Source organism: Tauraco erythrolophus, chromosome 29, assembly GCF_009769465.1.
Source record: "Tauraco erythrolophus isolate bTauEry1 chromosome 29, bTauEry1.pri, whole genome shotgun sequence".
Taxonomy (NCBI): domain Eukaryota; kingdom Metazoa; phylum Chordata; class Aves; order Musophagiformes; family Musophagidae; genus Tauraco; species Tauraco erythrolophus.
The window spans coordinates 2,444,954-2,462,078 of record NC_141493.1 but is presented as its reverse complement, the minus strand read 5'-3'; the positions used below and the strand labels follow the sequence as shown (position 1 = coordinate 2,462,078).

At 51.0% G+C, this 17,125-nt stretch overlaps 2 protein-coding genes across 3 annotated transcripts; both read right to left on the bottom strand.

The window, feature by feature from the left end:
- Window positions 1-820: 820 nt before the first annotated feature.
- Window positions 821-10,278, bottom strand: R3HCC1 (R3H domain and coiled-coil containing 1). 2 transcript variants are annotated; one of them, XM_086628115.1, is made up of 8 exons: window positions 10,248-10,278; window positions 9,183-9,312; window positions 7,959-8,096; window positions 6,439-7,678; window positions 6,012-6,184; window positions 4,652-4,722; window positions 3,768-3,863; window positions 821-1,750 (listed from the first exon to the last, which is right to left on the bottom strand). In XM_086628115.1, the coding sequence occupies exons 2-8, from the start codon at window positions 9,275-9,277 to the stop codon at window positions 1,602-1,604; spliced, it is 1,962 nt and encodes a 653-aa protein (XP_086484241.1). In that variant the 5' UTR covers window positions 9,278-9,312; window positions 10,248-10,278; the 3' UTR covers window positions 821-1,601. The 2 variants fall into 2 exon arrangements, with proteins under 2 accessions (XP_086484241.1, XP_086484240.1); XM_086628114.1 differs by lacking the exons at window positions 821-1,750; window positions 10,248-10,278 and adding an exon at window positions 2,352-2,567.
- Window positions 10,279-15,546: 5,268 nt separating this feature from the next.
- On the bottom strand, window positions 15,547-17,125 carry LOC104370671 (D(1) dopamine receptor). Its single transcript, XM_009987829.2, has one exon. The coding sequence runs from the start codon at window positions 17,123-17,125 to the stop codon at window positions 15,761-15,763; it is 1,365 nt and encodes a 454-aa protein (XP_009986131.1). The 3' UTR covers window positions 15,547-15,760.

Sequence of the window (17,125 nt, the reverse complement as noted above, 5' to 3'; positions counted from 1 at the left end):
AACAGGATAAAGCATAATTTAATACCGCAGTGAAACTCTCGTATTCCACAACCAACTCCCAGCACCATCTCCTGAGCGGAGCAGCTAATGCAGAACTGTTTTCTCCAAGTGCATCAGGGCTCAGTGAGGCTACAGCTCCCTTGTAACATCCAGAAGACTTTGCAGATCTCCTGATGAGGAGCCCACCAGACTGTGACTTTCCATTACACAGTAAGCTACTCACCCAATAGGTTCTATGTACACTTAAATATTACCTTCTAAGCTGGATATTCACTGTCTTGTCTTCAAAGGATGAATTCAGTTAAGGCATTGTATCATCACTGTACCTTACAGAAGTAACTTCATGGCTTTCATCATCAGGGGTCTGGACCTGTGCTGTCACAGACCCACCTGTGTTAAGTTGTCTTTAAAAGGATTTTTAACACTTGGTAAATTCATAATGGTGCTAAGTGTGTTCCTCTGTTTGTTTGAGGACACACATTGCTACAGATTTCCAGACACAGCTACTTGAATAAAAATGTTTTACCCAGAAAAAAAACGTTTTATATGCCATTTGTGTATTTCTACTCTGTGAAAGTTTAGGGCCTTGTTCACAATTCCTGGTACTGAAGTTGTTTTTCTCCCTCTGTGTTTGTATGGAAGACTTCTACAAGCAGCTGAAGTTAACTGAATACTTACAGCAGCTGACCCTTTCACTCCTTGGGGGGATTGAAACCAGCTGCATCTAACTTGTGCTCTCCATAACCTACCTCACAGGGATGTTGTGAGGCTTAAAGAATGCAGAAGTCTTTTGCTAATGCCTGTCAGAGTATTCCTGTCATTTATCCAGTGGCCCAGATGGTGGCATCTAGCAACGGTTTTTAGCCTACTGTCAGTTGGAAAACTCCATTTTGTTCTCAAGATGCCGACCTGCGTAGCAAAAGTGGAGCCTGAGATGTGTCGATGCTCTGCTGCTGCTGCCCCAGCGAGGTGTCTTGCAGCATCTCTCACCAGCAGGCTCTGGGCAAATCAGAACTGGCAAGTTCTGGTTTTCTGTTCCTAATCTCAGTGTATGACAACTTTCCTCCTGAACAGTGCAACAAAGCACGTCGGGCTCTTTCAGTGTTGTGTAAATAAGGAAAAACCCTGGAACTCACTCACATTCCATGCTTGCCCGTTTTGTGGGACAGTTTGACAATACTATTACAACAAAGTAAACATTAAACAAGTTTTCTGACTCCTGCAGATGCTCTGCTCTTGCTTACAGCTGAATTTTGGCCAACAAGATACAATTCCCTTACTCTAATGCATTTTTTTTTTTTTAAATTATAGAGTGGGCTTCTCTGTAAGCAGCCTTCATTTCTGCGAGTGCCCCAGTGAGTAACAGAGTAGGGCAAGATGCTCTCCAGAAGGAAGAGCTAACAGCAGCCCTCACAGGGCTTGGCTCTGGACCTCAAGATCTCCTTAACAGTAAACTTTTTCCCTTCCCAACTTTAGAAAAAAAAGACGGTGCTAATCCATAAGAGAACATCCCTGTGGCAACTCACTGTTCTGCATGCAGTTTAATATCACAGCCATGCTCATCAATACTTTTTTTTTTTTTTTTTTTAAGCTGAGATGGTTTATTCCTCCTGGTCCAAGCTTTCTGGCAGGAGCACCTCGGTGCCTGAGCTGCCTTGCTGCTTGTGCTTCAGACCCAAAGCCCGGGTCACCAGCCTCTTCGCCACCGCCGTGTCAGTCTGGGGTCTTTCCTTTGCAAGGTGAAGGAGCTCTAGGTAAAAATGGGTGAAAAATCATTAAGTTAGTGCTTTTTCAGGAACAGTCTGGTGGCTAAACCAGAGGACTGGCAGACAGAAGGGCTGATTTCTATTTTCTTAGTTCCTTTACAGAATTAGCCCAGGAGCACGAGCAAATCATTCTATCCCTATCCAGTAAATCACCTTTTCTTTTCGAAAGATGTGCCTCCAGATTTATCCTTAAGATTTTTCAATGACTGTTCAAAAGCTATTTGGCTATGATGAAGCTCCAGCCCTCTTCTGCAGCAGGAGAGAGAATTGTTCCCCATTAGCTTTCAGGAACAGCTTCATAATCACTCCTGGCAAAATTCAGCAAGTCACATCTCCGAGAACAAAATGAAGGTGCACAGTCCAACCAATTTATCCATGCACGGAAAAGTTTGATCTCAATTTAGACTAATCAAAACCAGCAGTCTAAATGTTTAGAAAGCAGCAAGGAAAAAGAAAATCTGCATTTTTTAAAAAAATAGCTAAATGTATCAGATGCTCGGGGAAAGCCCTTTGGCCAGTAACCTCTATTTTCTGGTAGACATCTGGCTTGCTATGGTTTCATCTTACAAGAAATGAATACACCAAAACTTTACCAAGTCCACAGCAGTCTGGATTTGGCAATTATCTAATCATTTATCAGCAAACTGTTTGCAAATTTATTATCCAGTTAGCAACAGGGGCTTTGCTTGCTTTTTCAGAAGTTTATTACTAAAGGCAGCCCATCAGCAGCTTAAAGAAGAAGGGGCAGACCCAAAACATCCACAGCTTGGAAAATAAGACTGCCATTCTTTCTTGACAAAGCTAAAAAAAAGAAACAAAAAGAAAAAAAAAAAAAAAGAGACACTGTCAGCTAATTAAGATCCAAATTTGTATTTTGAAAAAAAAAAATTGCTACTTAAAGTGAATACAAACAGAGTTTATATATAATGTTCCCTAGAAGGAGGAGTTTATAACCTGATTCAGAAGTGTGCCAACAGGCTATACAGCAACAAGAATTGGGAATGAGAGAGGGCAAAACCAAATCCAATTCTTTGGCATTTCATTTCAATCAAGCAGTCTTAAAAACTCAGGAAGTTCTAACTGTGACAGTGTCCCTTTAAAGCTGAAATTTGTTTCAACTGCAATGTACTGTAGAAGCAACAGTATACTTGTACGTTCAGCAAAGTCTCTACTGCTACAAGATTCATGGCATTTCTTTACTGATTACAATATGATTTTAAAAGGCAATAAAATAAATAAAACAATGTTCATGGCTAAGCTTAACAATTTCTTCTTTCACCTGATACTGAATAAAATTATGCCAACCACAAAATGTAACTGCTACGGGTCGTGTCTCATCTGTCATCCTAACGATGCAGAGGAACATACTGGGCAGGTTCATGGCATTTGCTGAGCTTTGTCTTCCTGCAGTCACTGCTACAGCTACACCCTCCACTTAAAACTTCACACAAGAGAAGCAAATAACACGAGAAAGACTAAGCTTGAACTTCAGCAAACCACTTAGCTGGAGAGTAAACAAAAAGCAACAGGATTTGGTGCTTTTTTTGATTCAGTCCTTGTAGAGCAGGGGAGGAAGAGTGACTGAAAACTTCAGCGTATGTAACAGCTGTAGTTTTCTTTCCTGTAAGTAGAACATAATGTAGTCTCATCCTGCAAATCCATTTTTTGTTATCACAGTCACCTGTGCCAGCCACTCCTGCCTGCTGCAAACGGGCAGAAACCAGCAGGACAGATGTTTTAACATAACTATGATACAGGTTGGCTGAAAATACTGTAACGAAAATGCATCTGCAGGCTTTACTGAAGACTCTACACAACAGCTCACTGTCCTGCAACACCAATAAAGTACTAAAAATAGAACAAAATAAAAAAGAAATACTGATCTCTCATACCTTTAATATACATCTCCCTATTTAACTTGTCATCCTGACCACTCAGGATACAGAAAACTGGTAAACCAAGAAATAATACTAATAATAATTGGAAAAAAAATTGTCTTACTTGGTCGCTGAAGTGCCTTGATCTTAGACTGCTTTGTTGCATGGATCAACGGTCGGATCTTCAAGGAAGGATAACGTCGCCCCAGGGCTTGAGATGCTTCAAAGAACAAAGATGCTGAAATTAGTAGACTGGATTTTGGTGGTTTTAATAATAAAAATCAGTACATTGTCTAATACCACTGAATAATTTGAGCTTCAGCAGCTGATGTGTTATCTCAAGACTTGTACTAAAACAGCTAAACTCATTCTGGTCACCTCAGGCTTAACATCACACGTTGCCCGCACAGGAATAGCCTCAAGAAAAATATAAACATGTTTTAAAAAGCAATTCTGTCATTATTAGACTAAAAGAAAAAGCCTGAGCTTTCAGACTACACACGCTGCTGGATGGAAACTTCTCTTGGGGCAGCTCTGACCTGAGCTTGGGGTGTTTGTCCCCCCAGAAGGTCAGTTTGCCCGGAGGCTCCGTGTCTGACCCACATGCCATCGCACTCGTAAGGTCCCCAGGAGGTAACTGTACACTTGCAGGAATTTTGTCTCATTACAAGACGAAAAAAAAAAAAGCTCAAGTGGCAAAACAGATTAATTTCTAGAAACGCAGCGTGAGTTGTGCCCTGGTTATTATCCACGCCAATTAAAAACCTGCTGTTCTTCTCGCGAAGCGGAGTTTCCACACACTGCCACAGAAATTCCAGCTTCTCAAGCCTTAAAAGCCTTTCAAGTTTGAAGCAGGCAGGGAGAAGGACGCGATGAACCACCACCACCTCTGGCAACAGCTCAGCCTGAGCGCCAGATTGCAAACCCCCGCGTCAGCACCGCTCACGGCGCGAGAGCGGAGAAACCCCGGCGGCTCCGCGGTCCCAGCCAGGAATCGAGCCACGGTACCTGTGGACAGGCTGGAGAAAATTCCCAGGGCGTGCGTGTCGTCGACCCACTGGATTTTGAAACCACTCTCGCTGAAATGAAAAGCCAATGGAATAACATTCGTTAATAAGAAAGGAAAAAAAAAAAAAGAACCCACCACGTAATAAAAACCCATCTGCCACCTTGGGTCATCGGGAGTACGGAGTATTTTTATGTAGCCAGCTGGTGCTTTTCAAAGCATTACAGTCATTTTACATGAGGGGAAGAGAAGGAAAGGAAGGAAAAGAACATTAGATGTGCCCCTTTCAAAGCCACAACCTGCAATTCCCCCAAGAACTCTCCTCTTCCTCTGAAGAAACCCTTGGCCAGAATCAACCTCAAGTTCAGGGACTATCTTGTAACACAGAAATATTGTTTGTTGTTTATGTAGCGCTTTACCAACACCATCTGATTGCTCAGACATCTACACTAAAAAGCAAGTGATTTATATAAGTAAGTGGTTTACAAAGCTTAGGGTGAAGGGACCAGTGTGAAAATCTAATCAAGCATCGGTGGAAAACGTGAGTTTGGGCGCAGTGAGTTCAAAGCTTTTCCTGCAGCACAGGAAAGACAAATACAAGTCACTGCTCAGATTAGATCCATCAATTTTCAGCTCAGTTTCACTCTTACAGCAAGTGGAAAAGAACAAAAACAAAAACAGAGGAAGTACACACAATAGACAGTAGCTTATTTAAAATGTAAATCATGTGTTTTAATTTAAGGGATGCGTAGAGGTGAAGTGTTCACATCTAATCCACCAGGTATGCCAAGAGAGGAGGAGGATGGTGGGAGGAAAACAGGGAGAGGTGCCTCCAGACACCGTGTCTGCACACGCTGGCAGAAGTGAGACTGATTCAGCGCTGCACCGAGCACCATTTGTCACCAACGCAGGGCTGAGCTTTGTCCTGGTCCTGCTACTAACCCAGCGTCACTCCCTTTGGCACAAGGCTCTGTTCCTCTCATTTACATAAGAAATCTTATCTCCAACAGCAGGATTGAGCCCTTTTTCTTGTAAGACTTATGTAAGCACATAATTTCACTCTGGCACCGGAACGCAGTGACAAAGAAGCTCCTGGAAAGCACCTAAAGGCTCTCACTGAAGCTGGAGCCGTAGGAATAAGCCTGCATGTAGGTAACTGTGTGTATGACAGAGCCCTGAAGAACCAGTCGTGTTTTAAATCCTGCATAAAATGCAGGAAAGTGTCCTTTAAGGCACAGAAAGAGGGCAAGACATAAAGGCAAAACTAAAATCCAAAATTCATCACATTCTCTTGTGCATTCAAGCGTGAACACTGCTCCCTTCATGCCCCAGATGTGTTCGGGCTCCAGCACTGGTACTCACTGGAAATCCGAGAACACTTCTAACAGGTGCTCCGTTTTCAGCGACGGGGAGAAGTCATAGATTTCAGTGACGTGGCCGAAATCCCCCTCGCTGAGCTGGGCGTCTCCATAGCTGGAATAATCAAAGCTGATCTTCTCGATGCTTATGTCCTTCACGGTTAAATAACCCACAATCTAAGAATATTTAAAAAAAAAAAAAATAATCAGACAAGGTTTCACTTCAAAGACCAATCCTCCAGGGCCCCACCTCGGTCCCTGCAAACCAATTCTGCAGCCACACTCCTGCCAACAGGTTCAGCAGCCGCCTGGGGCAGCCCTAGCACAGGGACTCTCCTCCCACAGACTAATGCCTTCCCTTGGGACGACTCCTCAGCCACCTCTTCTCCCCAAAGTCGCTCCCCACGGCAACCCCCGTGGCAAAACGCTACCTCTGCAAAGAGCTCTGCGGCACAGTCGTCCTCGAGGCTGCTCTGCCCGCAGGCGGCCGCGTTCTCCTCTTCATCGCCTGCAGACAAACGCAGCTCATGCCACAGGGCATCGGCCAAGCGCGGATGCTCCTTGTCCTCCTCTTCTGCCACGGGCACCTTCCCGCTGCGGTTGTGCATGGAAGCATCCACCCAGCGCTCGTTCTGCTCCTCAGGAGCTGATGGGTTGGCACCACGGACCGGCTCCGGTGCAGCCAGAGGCTCATTTTGGGCTTCTGGGGGGTTCTGGTTATGCTCCACCTGGGCGATGTCAGGGCTCTCTTGATCTTGGCTTTCCAGCTCGGAGAAACTCTTGCCTCCCTCCCCCGTGCCAGCATTTACAAAGTCCTTACCCTGTTCTTCAGGCAGCGACACGTTTCCACCACTCTCCAGGCTCTTGGCACCAGCACAGCTCTTATCTTGGTTTTCCAGCACCAGCGACGTTGCGCTCGACTCCGCTGCAGCCGGGTCCGTACAGCAGTTACCGCTGCGACTTTCCGATAGGGAGGAGTTTTTGCCACGCTCCACTACACCGGCGTCCCGGCTGTTTTGGTCTTCAGCTTGCAGTTGGCACAGGGTTTTGCTGCCTTCTGGTATAACAGTGTTTTCGCAGCTCTGATCTCGCTCTTCCGCTTCAGTTGGGTTTTTATTGTTCACAGAAGAAAGGGAATTGGAACAGTCTCTATCCTGACTTTCCTGCTCAGAGAAATCGGTGCTGTTCTCTAAAGACAGGACATCCGTACAGCACGGAGGACGTGCATCATTTGTCTCATCATTCCTTTTTCCCAAAGCACACTCTTCACCAGGCTCCTGTTGCTTGCCAAGAGCCATGGAGACATCACCTGAGCTGCCTTTGGACTTACCCAGCTCCTCCTGGGTGTCCTCAACCGAAGCTTTAGGACAGATCTCTTCTCCTTGTGCCACATCGCTGCCTGCCTCGGTGCCAGCCCCCAGCGGGCTCTCCTGCTCCCCCCATTCTGCCTTCTTGCGCATCGCCTTAGGGACATACAGGGCTTTATCTGGTTTCTTCCGTGGCGGCCTTTTTATCCGGCCAGAGCCCACGCAGGCTCGAGCGGCGTCGCCGTGCAGGTCCCCGCCGTGCCGCAGCCTGCCGCCTCGGCCCCCCCGGCCCCACGGCTGCGGGGGTCGCTGCGGTCTCAGCGGGTTGCTGCTGGGTTTTTGGTCGTTAGTCTCACTGGGCAGCCTGGGACCAAGAGAAGGGCAGGACATGAGCGGGGAGCAGAGGAACCCAAGTAACACGACATTTGCAAAAAAGAGAGAGAGGAAAAGCATCAAGTCCACGCAGAAGTCAGCAGGTAGGAAAAAATAAAGAGCTTCTGCTTCCTTAATGACTGGGACATGGTACTCATAACAGACACCCTCTTCTCTGCGGAGAAGGACCGTGAGAAATTAGTGCTTGTAAGCTTGAATGAAAACCCCAGGGCCATAGAAAGAGAGGCACTCTCACATCGACTGCACCGTACCTTATGGCCGAGTGACAGATGACCGTCCTCCTCCTCCATCCTTCTCCCACAGAAAAGCTGCTCAACAAATCCACATTGTCCACAGTCCGATGGATCAGGTACCTGAGGCGACTGGACAGAGGGGGGAACAGGAGCACTCTGAAAAGAGAGAGGAGTCAGAGGCATCGGCAACTCGCAGGAAGGAAAGGGAAGCAACCTAGCACGAATTTACTGACTTCCCATCCCCAAGTCATTCCCAGTGTAGGGTTTAAATCCAAGCCCAAAAGCCAAGCAGGACTTTCTGGTATTAAAGAGCCAAAATCCCTTCTCCATCCCAGATGTCTAGACAGACGCGCTCGCTTTGCACATAGCAGCAGGAGCGCAGGGCGGCTGGGACTCTCATTCCTGCCTGTATCTGTTCTAGGAATGGCTGGAGAGCACCAGCAGAAGGCTGCTACAAGTCCCCTTCCTCCCAGTCCAAGTGTACTCCAGAAACCAGTCACTAAAAGAACGTGAACGGGTGAATAAACACCACATTTGATTTCATTCCGTTTAGACACGTTTTTACAATTCCGGTTTCATTCCTAAGCGTTTTACAGTTGTACAGGCACTTTCTCTGCCAAACATTTTTTAAAAAGTAACAAAACAAATATTGAAAGCTGGCAGGAAGCTGAACTGAGCAATCCCACCCCTCATTTTGGCCATCTCAAGGGCTTCAAAGGCCACTGGATCAGGGACTAGGTCCCACTAGATCCAGCCTGGCCAAAGGAAAACGATGCCGCAATCCACGGCGGAGTTCGCTGCCGCAGAGGAGGATGCGGCGCACGGGAAACCCTCAGCAGAGAGGGGAAACGGAGCAGTTTGATTATGAAACTATTCATTATAACTCATCAGGCTGACGGGCAAGCTAGGCCAGACCTGGGTTGGTGCAAAAGCCACCAGCATCCAAACCACTCCTGCTTGGAGAAGCACAGGCAGCAGAAACCCCAGGCTGATCCTTGGCCCGCGGGGATGCTCCAGGGCCAGGCTGGAGCTCCGCAGCCAGCCAGACCTTGCAGCCAGGCTCCCAACGCTGCCGCTCAAACCCAGCCGGTGCAAAACAGAGACAAGCGTCACGACGTGGCACGTTGCCCCTGGAGTGGCTTATGCCACCACCCAAGGACTGCGTGCACCAGCGGGGAGTGGGTCACCCCACGCCAAGACCCCTGTGCACCCAGCAGCTTGGGGCCGTGGCAGGGCACCTACCTGTGGTGCTGCCCCTGCAGCATGAAGTGCTCCAGCTCCTCCGCGATCCTGCCCACGAACTCATCCTCGTTGGGCGAGAGGAAAACGCCATCCATGCAGCGCAGCGCCAGGGTGGCAGCGGACGGGAGGCCTGCGGAGGGACGGGGCCAGATGGAGAGCTGGCTGCAAGCCCCCCCCCCACCCCCGTGGGTCCCCAGCACCCCCTGCAAACCTGACCCACCCTCCGCAGAGCCACGTGCACCCAACTGACCCCTGCCCTGTGCATCCAAGGCCCCTGGGCAGCCTGTGCACCCCATGCACTGCTCCGTTCCCCCAGCTGCACCCCATCTCTTTCCCTGTGCACCCCCAGCACCCTGTGCAGCTCTGTGCACCCCTCGACCCCACTGTGCACCCCCAAGCACACTGTGCAGCTCTGTGCACCCTCTCATCCCCGTTCCCTGCTGTGCACCCCCAGCACCGTGCTGCTTTTTGCACCATGCTGCCCCCTTCCCCGTGCACCCCCAGCACCCTGGTACCCACCTCCTTCCCCATGCACCCCCAGCACCCTGGTACCCACCTCCTTCCCCGTGCACCCCCAGCACCCTACGCTGCTCTGTGCACCCTGCTGCACCCCTCTCCCTTCCCTGGGCACCCCTCTGCACCCCCAGCACCACGTGCAGCTGTGGGCCTTGCTGCCCCCCAACCTTTTCCCTCTGCACCCCCAGCACCACGTGCTGCTTTTTACACCCTACACCCCCCTTCCCTGCGCACCCTCACCATCCTCTTAAGCCCCCTTCCCCGCGCACCCCCAGCACCGTTCCCCCCCTTCCCCTTGCACCCCCAGCACCCTGTTACCCCCCCTTCCCTGCACACTCCCAGCACTCTGTTACCCCCCCCTTCCCCTTGCACCCCCAGCACCCTGTTACCCCCCCCCCTTCCCCTTGCACCCCCAGCACCCTGTTACCCCCCCCCCTTCCCCGCGCACCCCCAGCACCCCGCGCGGCTCCGCGCACCCTCCGTCCCGTCCCCCCCCCCCATCCCCGGGCACCGTCCGAGGCTCGGGCCGGCCCCCCCCGCCGGCCTCACCGCCAGGCCCGGGCGAGCGGCAGTTCCCGGCGCGGCGCCTGCGCCCGACCGCGGCTCCTCCCGCCGGGCAGCCCCGCCCCGCCCCGGCCCGCACCGCCCCCGGGGGCCGCGGGCACGCGGGGGGGGGGCGCTTCCCCGCGGGGCAGCCCGGGCCCCCGCCGGGGAGAGGGGAGGGGAGGGCGGGTGGTCCCGCGGGTGAGCCCACGCGTGGCCGGGAAAGCGCTCCGAGGTGGCGGTGGGAAGGGGACCCCCCCCCCCGAAGCCATCCAGGGGCCGCACACGCCGGGTCTGGGTGCTGGGGACAGCACGCGGAACCACCAAAATCCTGCAAAAAACATGGATTACCGGTAGGGACTCACCCCTGGGCGCGGAGGTGGCACCTCACAGGAGCAGGTGCCACCTAGAAGGGCTTTAAAGTTGGGACATCTTCTACTTGGCTCTTTTTCCCGAGCTCAATTTCCCTGTAATTCAACTGTTTTTTTCTGTAACAGCTGGAAATAAATACTCGTGCTTTTCTGTAATTGCAGAGGTTCTTCCAGCCAGAGGTTTTTGCCATCTTGTTTTCTTTTTTAGGGGCACCGTGGCACAAAGCAGCCTCTGATGCCGAGAGCCTGAGCTTTGGGATGATTAACTGGAGATTCAGGCCTGTTTCCAGAGCACCAGGTGAAGCCAATGAGTCTTCCAGGTGCTCAACATCTCCAAGTTTTCTCCTAGTTTCACATTCCCTCCCTAATGAGTTAACGCATAAATCCTGGGGAGCAGTTTTCCCCAGGTGACAGTTTCTGGAAGAGTGAAGGTCTCAGGATGGAAATTATTGCCCAGAACAGAAACAAGGGCAGCATCCCACGGAGTGAGGCTCCCCCAGGGTGTCATCCATCCCCCAGCTCAGTGCAAGCCATCCCCCTTGCTCCTCAGCCTGAGCAGAGATGGTCACTGACTGTCTCAGACTGCTCCCAGCTGAGAAGTCGCTGCTGTTCAGCATGTGAGTGAGGCTGATGAAAATGAACCTCACAGATCATTAGTGATATATGCTCAAAGGTCCCTAATGACCATCGTGATTTCTCTGGTAGGAGCAGAAAAGAACTGTCTGGGCTCCTTTACGTGCCCCACCACTGCGCGAGACCCACAGACAAGCCCGAGGCAGCACAGATGGGACATCAGAGCCATCCCTGAGCTGGTGCGGGGAGAGATTCCTGTCTTGCCCTCAAAAAATCCTCCTCGGCAGGGTTAATCTCTCCTGCCTCTCCACCTTAGCTGACTGATTGCTCGAAATTACCATATAGATTGAGAAAGCCAGGCTGTGATTTCACAAGAGCTTCTACCAGGCTCCTCCAAGCATCTGGAGACCCTCATCCAGTCTTCACCCCTGTCTGGAGCTGCTTCCCTTGGAGACCAACCCTGGCCTCTGCCTGATGAGAAGAGCAGCTGATGTTTCCAATTTGAAAGCAAAAATCAGGCAAGACAGCAACCTACACCACCCACATCCCATTCCCCCTCCTCTCTCTCCCTCTTTCTCCACTAAATCCTTTCCTCCTAAACCTGAAAAATCACTTCAAGGGCCACAGCCATCCCTGCCCCACACTGCACAGTGAGACATCGCCCTGTCCCCAGCCTTGCAGCACCTTTTCTAACCAACATGGTTACAAGCAGGGCAGCAAAATTTCCAGCCAAGGTTTGAGACCCAAAAGCCCTGCTCCCCTTCTCCTCTAGAGCCAGGCTGAGATGACTAGCCCCAAACACAGGAGCAGCAGCATGGGCTTCCAAAACAGGAGCTACCTCCACCACAAACCAGTCAGGGGCCATGGTGCCACCGTCCTGCGTCTGCAAACCACAGCAGCGGTGGCAGCGGGCACCCGCACAGCCCTGGGATGAACCCGAGCCCCCCTTACACCACCGCTGGCATGAGCAGAGATGAACCACAGACCTTTCTCTACATGGCAGCGGTTTTGGACAATCTGCTGTGTCTCGTGGCAGCAGCACCAAATGTCTCTGAGGTGCTCGCTGTTCATCAGTGCAGCAGGAACTACACAGGGAAAAAAGAAAAGAGGATAAACCCTGCAGAGCTCCAAGGAGCCTCGAGCCCACGGCTGGAGCCCAAGTCCAACAGTCCCTCGCGGGCATGGGACCACGTGTGCTGCAGCTTGAGAGAAATGGGATTTTCATCCACACAAGCTGGGGAATGGCGGGCAAGCCACAAGAGTGGGCAAAGCACAGCAGTAGCTGGCGAGGCACCGAGACCTGTCCAGAGCAGGGGCCAGGGGCACCTCTGTCCCCAGTCGGGTACCGTTCAGGTCCTCTCTCCCCAAACACACATTTCCTCAGGTTGGGAGCCAAACCCTGGCCATCCCCTCACCTCCAAGTTGAGTCCCATCAACCCTGTCCCTTGTCTGAGCTCCTGTCAGAACCAGTTGCCAGCTGCTGCCCCTTCTCTCTCAGGAGCAGCTCCAATTTCCATTTAAATTGAGATTTTAATGCTCCTTTTCCCCTAGTCCCTGTGTATCCAGGCTTAGTGAGTGGCTTCAGACACTCGAGTTGTGCCTGATGGGACCTGGATACCTCTGCCTAGTTAATGATCTCTCTCTTCCCATAACCAGGCACCTAATGAGATAATGTTGGGACCCAGTACCTCCACAGCAGCTGCCACAGCAGCAGAGGGACACTCAGAGCATTAAAGATGCCAGTTTGTTACCTTACTCCGCAATCCAGCTCACACCGAATTGGATTTGAGCACTTATTTATTCATTTTATTCTTATCTAGACTGCTCAGCGCTGACAGCCTGAAAAACCTGTCTGCAGGGTGAGCCTTCAGTTCACCCACGGCAAAACCAGTGCTCCAGAAAGTGAATTGGTTTACCCAGGATTACAGGGCAGGAGCAGAGCTACCAACAGCACGCACGAGTCCTGACTCAGCTGCTCCGGGATCAGCCCCAGGTAGGAATTCATCGCACTCACCTCGGAAATACGGGCAGGGATGTAGCAGTACGCTGCGTGACTTTAGGGTGGTCGGAGGAGGATGCTTCCTGGTGCAACTGCAGTGGAGACCTGTGCAGGAAACCCATAGCAGGAAAAAATAGAACCCCATTCTGAAGCAAGATAAACAAGGTGCATTTTTGCCAAAGCAAGCCTGATTGACACCACTTTGGAGCTGCTGTTCATTTCCCAGACTGACCACAGAAACGTCTGTAACATGTAGAGGTCTGTTCCGTAACCAGGAAGTTTTTGGTTTAGCTCGTTGTCACCACCTTGTCTGTCCTGATGCAGATGTCAGGACAGTATCAGCCACCCATGTGACCGGCCAGGCCATAAATCCCAGTAAGAAGTCCAGGCAGAGGGAGGTGGGGCACTGCACTGTTGGTAGAGCACAGCCCCAGTGCTTTGGAGCTGGGGATTGTTTCGGAGTTCCCCAACACAGGTTAAATGAAGACAATAACTAGACAGAAAGAAAAAAAAAAAAGGATCACATCACCCTCTCCATTGTCTGTCTTTTGCAGGTTCACCCTGCAACTCATCATTGATAACAGCGATATGTTGAGCTACTTGCTCTTCTCCCATCTCTTTACAAACAGTCGTGGATTAAGCCCCAGAACCTTGCCATGAGTATGGGTAACTCCTCAAAACCAGGGAGGCCAGGATAGTACTGCTGTGAAAAAGCTGGATATTCCGACTCCCTCTCGCCACCAAGCCAGGAGTCCCCAAGTAAAGCACAACCACACTACACCACCTGCTTTTCAACTGGGAAATCATTATATATATTGCAGCAACGTCCAAACGAAATCGGTCACATCGGGCCTCCTAGAAACACGCCAGAGATCGTCCCCATTTGGAACAACAACTCCTTCTCCAGTTCAGGCTCTGCTGTCCTTCCAGAGCCAAAAAGCTCGAGACTGTCTCAGGTTTGACAGCTGGCCACCACTGCCACACGGGGAGACGGGCAGAAATGAAGTCGAGTCTCATCAGCGCTTCCCCAGAAAAATCCAAGCATCGACCTTGGAGATACATGAGCTCTGCTCCCCTCCCACACTGATTATGCTGTAACTCGACTATAATTGGGCTTTATTTAATAATTACCATTACTCTGTAATTATCACTTTCTGATTTTTCTCTTTGTTGAATTTGCTGGGGAGGGAGAGAGGCTTTTCAACTGCACCAGAGAGCTAAAGATGTCTCGGATTCAAGACGATAGGGATGTGCCGCTCGCTGCGGGGTGTTTAACCAGGCACGGATCAAAACACGTTTCTCAAGTCACTCGGTGAAATGCTGGGGGCTGTTCACTTGCTGTTCCTGCCCCCAGCTACAAGCTCCCATCCGCACTGGAGAGGCTGATTAAAGGGTACAGGTGAGCCAGGAGTGCTTCTTCAGAGCATTATCATTGAAATGAGACAGCAAGGGAGGCAGTGGGGAAGGATCCCTAATGAAACAGGGGGGGGAGGAAGGGAATTAGAGGGAGAACAAAGTAAAAGGGGGAAGAAACAGTCTAGGAAAAGGAGGGGGGACCTGACTGATGGAAGAGGTGGCGGAGGCGCAGAAGCCAAAACAGCAATGTTTTTGCTTTAACATCTGGTTTTCTCAGAGTCTGAAGGGCTCAGACACCCTCATTCCCAAAGGCTCCGAGCAAAGAGTCCAGCATCCTGGGGCTAAAATTCATCCTAGACTGCCCTCAGCTCTGCATGTCCCAGCTTAGAGAGACTGGCCCTTGCTCCAGGGGCCAGAGCAGACCTTTAGCACGCCAGATCCTTCCCTAACAAGCCAGAGCCTGGCAACACATTCCAGACAAGCTCCAACCAAGCACAGCCTCGGGGCTCCAGGAAAGGTGGCTGTATACTTGTCCAGACTTGCAGGATAACTTGCCCAAACAACAGAGAGACAGTCAGAGGTGAGCCTAAGAGAGTTATCCTGGCAAGGCCATTGTCTCCTTCCAGCACAGCCCACCAGAACCGTGGCTTTCCCCAGCTAAAGGCTGCCATGCAGCACGGCACCGTCCCACCAAGCACAAGGCAGCGGCAGTGACCACCAAGCACACCGTTGCGTTTGGCTTGTGTCCATTTAGCAGCCTTGGGCTCGTGGCCTTCTGGACACAGGCAGTGGCCAAACCAGCCTCTCTTGCCACAAGCACAGCTGCGTTTTTACTTCACGGACTACGCGGAGAGGCTCAGCAGACCACACAAGTCTTTGCTTTCTCAGCTGAAGTCACAAGGAAAGTGGAATTCAAGCCCTTGCGTTTTTGTCTTTTGCAGAGAGCATTTTTCCATGGGTCAGCTAGAGAGAGCAGCAGCACGGATCTCTACTGTCCACCTGGGCTGGATCTGACACCATGAGTTATAAAAACACATATCAACCCCTTGAGCCATCTGGAAAAGTCACTCTGGCTCTGCCACACTATGCAAACTCCTGCCCAGACAGAGAGTACAATAACCACATTATCCTCAAACTCTTCAGAAAATAGGCAACTGCAATAGCGTCCCTACTTCCATCTCTTCCTGAGACCACCCCACCACCTTTTTCCCAATCCTGTCTCAGTTGGAAGCGTTGCTGGCGAAAGGTGTAACCTTCTCCAGCGAGACAGCCATTTCACACTCCACGTGCATCACTGCAGGCAAGGCATCCATAGGGCAGGTGTTGTGAGAGGGCTCGGAGGCCTGAGAAACCTTGTCAAAGGACACCTCATTGTTCTCCATCTGCAGAGCAGCATGGGGGAGAAGCTGGGGATAGCTGAGGGTCACCGCTTCCTTCTGATACGTGGTGTCACGGTGGTAGGAGACCAGCTCGTTGCTGAAGTTCACTGTCTCCACTGCATTGCTGGGGCAAAGGCAGCCACAGCCCAAGATGCTTGCAAAAGCTCTCCGGAAGTCTACATTGAAGGCATAGATGATAGGATTGAGAGAAGAGTTGGCCCACCCAAACCAGACAAAGATGTTGAAGACAGTCTCACTGACACAAGGAAGCTCCCCTGGCTCCTGTACGACAAGGTCACAAAAGGGCACCATGCAGTTGAGCACAAAGAAGGGCAGCCAGCAGAAGACAAAGACACCCATGATGATGGAGAGGGTCTTGAGGACCTTGGTCTCCTTCTTGAAGGAGTTCTTCAGGGAGGCCTCATGAGGGCAGTCACTGCTGTGGCAGTTTTGGGCATGTTCCACCGCCCTCTCCAGGGAGGAGATCCTGCGGATCTGCCACTGGGCAATGCGGAAGATGCGGGTGTACGTCACAATCATGATGGCGACAGGGATGTAGAAACTAATGAGAGAAGACGAGATGGCATAAGTTCTGTTAAGGCTGGAATCACAGTTCTCCTCCTCCCTGGTGACATTAAAACCTGGCTCCTGTTGGCTAAGGAGCTCACGATCCTTGTGCCACTTCAGCTGCACAGGGATGAAGGAGATCAAGAGGGACAGCAGCCAAGCCACTCCGATCATGATGAAAGCCACGCGTTGCGTCATCTTCCTCTCATAGCGGAAGGGGTTGGAAATGGCCCAGTAACGGTCCACGCTGATGATGCACAAATTGAAGATAGAGGCTGTGGAGCACATGATATCAAAAGCTACCCAAACATCACAGAAAGCCCCAAAGGGCCAGAAGCCCACCACCTCGGTGGCAGCCTTCCAGGGCATCACGAGTACAGCCACAAAGAGGTCAGACACTGCCAAGGAGATAACGAAGAAATTGGTGACCTTAGAACGCAAGTGTCTGAACTTGACCACAGCCACACACACCAGGGTGTTGCCCAGAAGCGTGGAGAGGATGAGAAGGAAAAGTAAGGCAGCTGTCACCACACGGAAGGACAACTCGGAGTTGCCTTCCTCTGCCAAGCTCTTCCTACTGCTGGTGTCATTGATCGCATCCTGCCCTTCTCCTTCTGCGGAAGAGTAGAAACCATCCAT

Coding starts and splice junctions, on each gene's coding strand:
- R3HCC1 (XM_086628115.1), bottom strand. CDS start 9,277: ATGGATGGCGTTTTCCTCTCGCCCAACGAGGATGAGTTCGTGGGCAGG. Junction 8,097..9,182: donor CTGCAGGGGCAGCACCACAG/GTAGGTGCCCTG, acceptor CTCTCTTTTCAG/AGTGCTCCTGTTCCCCCCTC. Junction 4,723..6,011: donor GAAGTGTTCTCGGATTTCCA/GTGAGTACCAGT, acceptor TTTTCATTTCAG/CGAGAGTGGTTTCAAAATCC.
- LOC104370671 (XM_009987829.2), bottom strand. CDS start 17,125: ATGGATGGTTTCTACTCTTCCGCAGAAGGAGAAGGGCAGGATGCGATC.